Genomic DNA, 5,654 nt, shown 5'->3' with positions numbered 1-5,654 from the left:
TTGGCGTGCGCAAGAAGGGTAAGTCGGGAGGAAATGGTTTTCAATACTGGTGTCGCCCATCGACCTGTGGCTGAGATCTTGATCGACAGGAGGTCAAACATGCGTCTTGCTGTCGGAAGATGCAGTGGAGGGGCGAAAAATGTAGGCGATGTCGCTGCCGTTGGATGAGGTTCGATCTGGCAGGAGCACGGTCGTCGGTATGTAGGGAAGCGTCTGGGCGGTCGAGGCGACGGCCAAGCTAGAATCCCCGCCTGCTTTCCCCCCCTGCCGTCAAGGTTCCTCACTCGGGTGTCTGCATCACTGGTGACAGTTACGGCCTCATTCCATGGATGCGACGGCATCGTGGGTTGTCGTAGAAAGTGGTGGTGCTTGTGGGAGGAATGGGGGGGTGATTTTTGACCGATGCGCAGATCTGCGATCGTTTCAATGTAGTTGTTCGCCCCGAGGCCGTCTGGTCAAAAGTCGCGGTCGCGGGTGGTGGCGCGCCAGCTCGGACGCGGCGATGCCTGCGCCGGCGGCGCCGACGCCACCCGCGATGCCCGGGCCCGAGGCTGAAGCTGAGGCGCGATCGCGGGGCTCGCGGCCGAAGTCGCGGTCGCGGGTGCGGCTGTCGTAGCCGTCGTTGTCGTCGAGGCGGTGGCCGGTCACCTGGTGGCTGCCGGGGGCGGTGCTGTAGGTGCCTCCGCCGACGGCTTCGCCGCTGGGATAGGCCTGGTTGGAGGCGTAGTTGGTGCGGTTGTCGCGGTCGGAATCGACGCGGGGGTCGAGCTTGTTGGCGACGTTGCTCTTGTGGGGGCCGGTGGTGGATGTGTTGCCGTAGCCCCTGTTGGCGGTGTCGCCGTAGCCGGTACCGGATGTGCCACCATAGCCAGTGTTGGTGTGGGTGTTGCCGGTAGTACCGTAGGCGCCACGGTTGTCGCGGTCCGAGTCGACGCGAGGGTCGACCTTGTTAGCGACGTTGCTGTCGTGGGGGCCGGCATTGGTGGAGGTGTTGCCGTAGCCAGTGCTGCCGTAGGCACCCGAGGTCTGCTCGCCAGGGCGCAGAGGCAGGTCCTTGCGGTTCAGGCTACTGCTGTTGTTGTGGCCGACACGGTTGGGGTCGTCGCGGCCGACAGCGCCCCAGTAGGGGTCGTTCTGGCCGGCGGCGGTGGCGGTCGTGGTAGAGGTGCTGGTGTTGGTGTTGATGTTGTCCCTGTGGCTGCGGTCGTTCAGCCCGATGCCCGAGTCGGTTTGCTGGTGTCTGTAGTTGGGGTCGTGCGACGAGAGACCGTGGTTGTGTGTCCTGGGGTCGGTCTTGTGAAGCTTGGCGTCGTCGTTGGGGTAGGCGCCGGTTGTGCCGGTGTGGCCGTGGGTTGTCGTGTCGGTGTATTCGTCCCGGTCATCGTTATGGAGAGCGTCCTTGATCTTGTCCTTGAGACCCATGATGCTTGTGGTGGTGGGTGTGGTGGTGGGTGTGGTGGTGGTGGTGGATGTGGCTGTGATGATGTGACGGTGCTGAGAATTGATGAGATTGATTATTGATAAATATTTCTGGGTATCTTGTACAATGCGTGAGGCTGTTGAAGTGAGGAAAATCAGATCCCCATCTTCACTGCAGGCGAGCTGCTGATATATGGCGAGCCTGCGTCCGCGATCTTCGCAGAACCCGGCCTTGGCCTAGGTCAGTCACCATGGCAGCGCCGTCTGACATCACGGCAGGCAATGAATGTGGATGTCGAGACCTGCTTCTCGGCCTCGATGAGCTCATGTGGAGGGCACAAGGAGGCTCGTCGTTGGGTTGCCGGTGGAAAGAGTTGGAGCTGCTTGCGTGGAGGACGATGAAAATGCCATGCATGACGTTGCCTCAGATGCCGGCACCCGCCACTACGCCTGTGGCTGGTGCCCGTTCTGAGATTCAAGGATTCAAGGATCCAAGGACGTTGCTCTCCGGCCTCGCAGTGCTCCCGGTTCTGTCCACTGTCCACTACGCTCTCCACTAATTCTGGGCCGTCGCGGGGTTGGCGTGCGTCATTGTGGTAGTCGCCGGTCTTGTTCCCTCTTGTGCCTTGTAGCAACCCGGGTTCCCTCTAGGCTCATCGTCAGTCTATCTCGTAGGTGCCCAAGGTGCCTTACCCCTAGTGATACAAAGTCAGGTACACAAAAGATACCCGTGAAGGGAAGTACCGTCTGTCTCTTATGTTATAGGAGGTCAAGATGGGTGTAGTGAGAAGCTATTCTGCAGGGCATGGGCCACCTGGCACCAGGTGAATGCCACTGACCAGTGAATGCCACCAACATCTCACACTTGCGCCCTGACCACCTCCATCTGCCGGCATCCTTCCACTCATCCTCCCAATACACTCGTCTTCAGAATTCCCCTCAAGCACTGTTCCCCTTAAAAGGAACTGCTATGTTGAGCTTGCCAGTTTTATCTCCTCAAGAACCTGTCATCTGACCCGCAGGTTGGCATATGTAGTCGAATAGCAAAATCACATCGTGCGCCCTCATGTTGTAACAACAAACAAGGAGGGACGCCGCCCAAAGCCCACCCCGTGGAGATGACATGACCAGGTTGATAAGATGAGCCAGCTCTCAGGACCGTATCCCGTGGGACGATGATCCAACAAGCAAGGGATCACGATTGTATTAACTTCGCCGTGATCCAACATCTCTTACAAGATCACCATCAGCAGTGGACCACCCAACAAGAGCTCACTACTTATCTAATATGGCAAGGGAAGAATGAGCGGGCATATAAGTATGGACATTCTGTACTTGCAGCTACACTTCCATGACAGTGATCAATTCAAATTTCACCTGCCATGCATTATAATGAGTAACGCCTCACCACACTGTATTGCCTCTGTCACAACCTAAGCTTCTGTTCACAGCAACCCTAGCCCTCTGACAGATCTCCCCTTCCCGGACGCTGCCAGGTCGTAGCAGGACAACTGGCACTAATATGGAGGCATTGCGCTTTGGGAGTTATGCTATTAAATGTCTATCTTACCATCTACATTTTACCTTTGCCTATTGGTGTGACTCTTCATTTTAACTATAATTCAGAAGCACGAGCTTATTAGCCGTGGCCTTTAGCGGCAAAACATTCATCTAATAAAAAAGCCAGATGGGTACCTTGGCAGGTGCTCGTGATGACTACTAGCCCTAAAGAAGACTAGATTTCCAATCACTGGCCAAGACGCAAGTCTGGAGATGTCCCTGAAAGATCTTATTTCAAAAGACATAACACCAGGTCTATTCTTTTTGCATGGAGTACTTCAGGGCTTATTGGCTGATCTTCAAAGCATGGCGCCAAAATTACTGGCCCGCGGAGGTTGAGCCTTTTCGGGCGATGCGCATAAGCACGATGTTGCCTCCAGCCACACAGTCCCTTTTCCTCAGGCCTTCTCCACAAGTCCACCATTACCGCCACCATGTCTGAAGACGAAGACGACACCCCCATCGCTTGGTCCGTAAGCCTTATGGACCTTCCCACGAAACTTCACATAAAGATCTTCCTCACGCTCTTCAATCAACAGAGCGTCTTCGGCCTCCGCCTCACCTGCCGCAAACTCGAGGACGTATACCATCGCATCGCTGAGACGGTCCTCATTGACCAGCGCGAGCGCATCGTCGTGCCTGTTCGAAACTTTCTTGAGTTTCTCGACCGCTTCAAGCTCCCAGATGACAGGGTACGGCACCCGCCTCCGGGCGGCTGGCCGCACATTCAGCCAGGCCCCAGCAATGGACTTGAGTCCAAGACGCCTTTCGCCCTTGACATCCTGCGCCACCTCTCATACATATACGACCCAGAGCCGCGATTTAACTACTACGATGGATGCATCACTCACCGAAGCACCATGGTAGACTATTCAGAGACTGACTCCTACCAGGGCGGTCAAGAAGACATGTGGCTTGACGAATCCGGTTTCGTGGGAGACGACCATCCACCACCCTCGAAAGGGCGTCACATACTCACACTAGCCGAGGGCTGGGAGGGCCCCGGCCACTGTATCTACATCGATACCTGGACCGGACTCGTCTACGAAGACGAAGCCGAGTGCGGGCCCTCTGCACCTATTATCCTGGCCCAAGACTTCTTTTCGGATCGCATCAAATCTCTGAAGCGGTTCGACGAGGTGTTTGTTCCAGGCGAGCATACCATTTACAGACGTCAAGCGCATTTCGAACGTGAGCAGACGTGGCAGAATGGACATTACTGGGATCGCGAGGAACGTTACGTCGAATATGACCCGGATGACGACCCCTACGACGCCGAGGCGATGGAGAGGCAGGGAGAGCATGACGGAACGAATCAGGAATTTGCTGCATGGAGGACGCGGACCGGATACGGCATCTTTACTTTAAGCATGGCTGGCCGGGGGAGGACTGGGACAAGGAGGCCTGCCTGCAGGCGATTCGGGACTTTGTGCATCGCCGGCACCAGCGGAGTGGGCGATGGTAGATCTGATAGCCTTCGCCCGTACTTAGACCTTAGACACCCAGGCCATACAACAGAGCAGGTTTGCCAGACGAGACTTCACTGTGCAGCTTCGACAGTCATGATACGTTTGTGTAACCATGTTCAGAATTAATGCCATTTCTTCGTGTAATTACCTGGTAACTTTTTACGAAATCAGGACTCCTCATTGGCAATCTATGACTTTAACTATTACAGCTTAGTTTTGCCTGGAGCTTTACTACTTAGGGTGTTATGCTAGATAGTAGTTCGCCCTTCTACGACTCCTACTAATGTATTTAACTTTATAACAGTAATCGTCTATGTAGTGTTCTTCACTCGTATAATATTCAGAAATACCGGCCACATACCTACAGCATAGCAGGGGCATCAATATTGAAACATCTAATACTATCAACGAGCCCATTATCTAGCTAGAACCCGGTCTCTACTATTCCTATTTATATGTTAGGTGTCTAACGTTGTTCCCTAGCCTATTATTCTATATACCTTCCTATCCGGTTATAAGTTAAGAGTATAAGGCTTAACTGCAGCAATAATATTAATTAGTGGTTATCTACTCCCCGCTTAAATATAATATTCCTTCCTTCTTATTTAATAACTTCTAGAAAAGTAAGTTAAACCCTTATCTAGATCTACTTATTAGCTAATAGCTATTATCTTTTCCTTTCTTAATATATCCTCTAAGACTCCCTCTAAAACGCCCTCTACTCCTCTATTACCTCTAAATATAGAGTTATAGTGTTACGACCTGGCAGCTTCCGAAGGGGGAACACTGTCAGAGGGTTGGGGTTGCTGTTTGCAGAAGCTTAGGTTGTGACTCTGAGACGATGTGGTGTCGTAAGGCGTTGCGCACTCGTTACAATGAATACAAGGTAAGACTTAGATTGATCACTGTCGTGAGAAAGAATGTATCTACAAGTCCAGAATGTCCGTCCTTATATACCTGCCATCCTGTCCTTGTTGTGTTAGGTGGTGAGCTCATGTTGGATGGCTCACTGGTTAGTTGTTGGTGATCCATGATGTTAGGATCACGGTGTGTTATCCCGTGAGCCATTCCCTGGCTCACTGCGGCGTCCTTGGTGAGCCCGACGACTCACCCTTTATGTCTGAGTGAGCCATCACGTGATTTGCCAGGTGGGCCCGATTCTTATCTTATCGCGCTCCCTGATCGCGGGGTCGTCGATTCGCGGCC

General features: G+C 53.6%; 3 protein-coding genes across 3 annotated transcripts; 2 read left to right on the top strand and 1 right to left on the bottom strand.

Moving 5' to 3' along the window:
* Window positions 1-423: 423 nt before the first annotated feature.
* VDAG_02806 (uncharacterized protein) lies at window positions 424-1,422 on the bottom strand (the record flags this gene model as incomplete). The annotated part of the gene is made up of 1 exon (XM_009653459.1): window positions 424-1,422. The coding sequence occupies one exon, from the start codon at window positions 1,420-1,422 to the stop codon at window positions 424-426; it is 999 nt and encodes a 332-aa protein (XP_009651754.1).
* Window positions 1,423-1,670: 248 nt separating this feature from the next.
* Window positions 1,671-1,979, top strand: VDAG_02805 (uncharacterized protein; the record flags this gene model as incomplete). The annotated part of the gene is made up of 1 exon (XM_009653458.1): window positions 1,671-1,979. One exon carries the CDS (start codon window positions 1,671-1,673, stop codon window positions 1,977-1,979), a length of 309 nt encoding a protein of 102 aa, XP_009651753.1.
* Window positions 1,980-3,413: 1,434 nt separating this feature from the next.
* VDAG_02804 (uncharacterized protein) lies at window positions 3,414-4,574 on the top strand (the record flags this gene model as incomplete). Its single annotated transcript, XM_009653457.1, has 1 exon — window positions 3,414-4,574. The coding sequence occupies one exon, from the start codon at window positions 3,414-3,416 to the stop codon at window positions 4,572-4,574; it is 1,161 nt and encodes a 386-aa protein (XP_009651752.1).
* Window positions 4,575-5,654: the final 1,080 nt, after the last annotated feature.

Source organism: Verticillium dahliae, genomic scaffold (assembly GCF_000150675.1).
Source record: "Verticillium dahliae VdLs.17 supercont1.4 genomic scaffold, whole genome shotgun sequence".
Taxonomy (NCBI): Eukaryota; Fungi; Ascomycota; class Sordariomycetes; order Glomerellales; family Plectosphaerellaceae; genus Verticillium; species Verticillium dahliae.
This window is presented reverse-complemented; position numbering and strand designations above follow the sequence as displayed.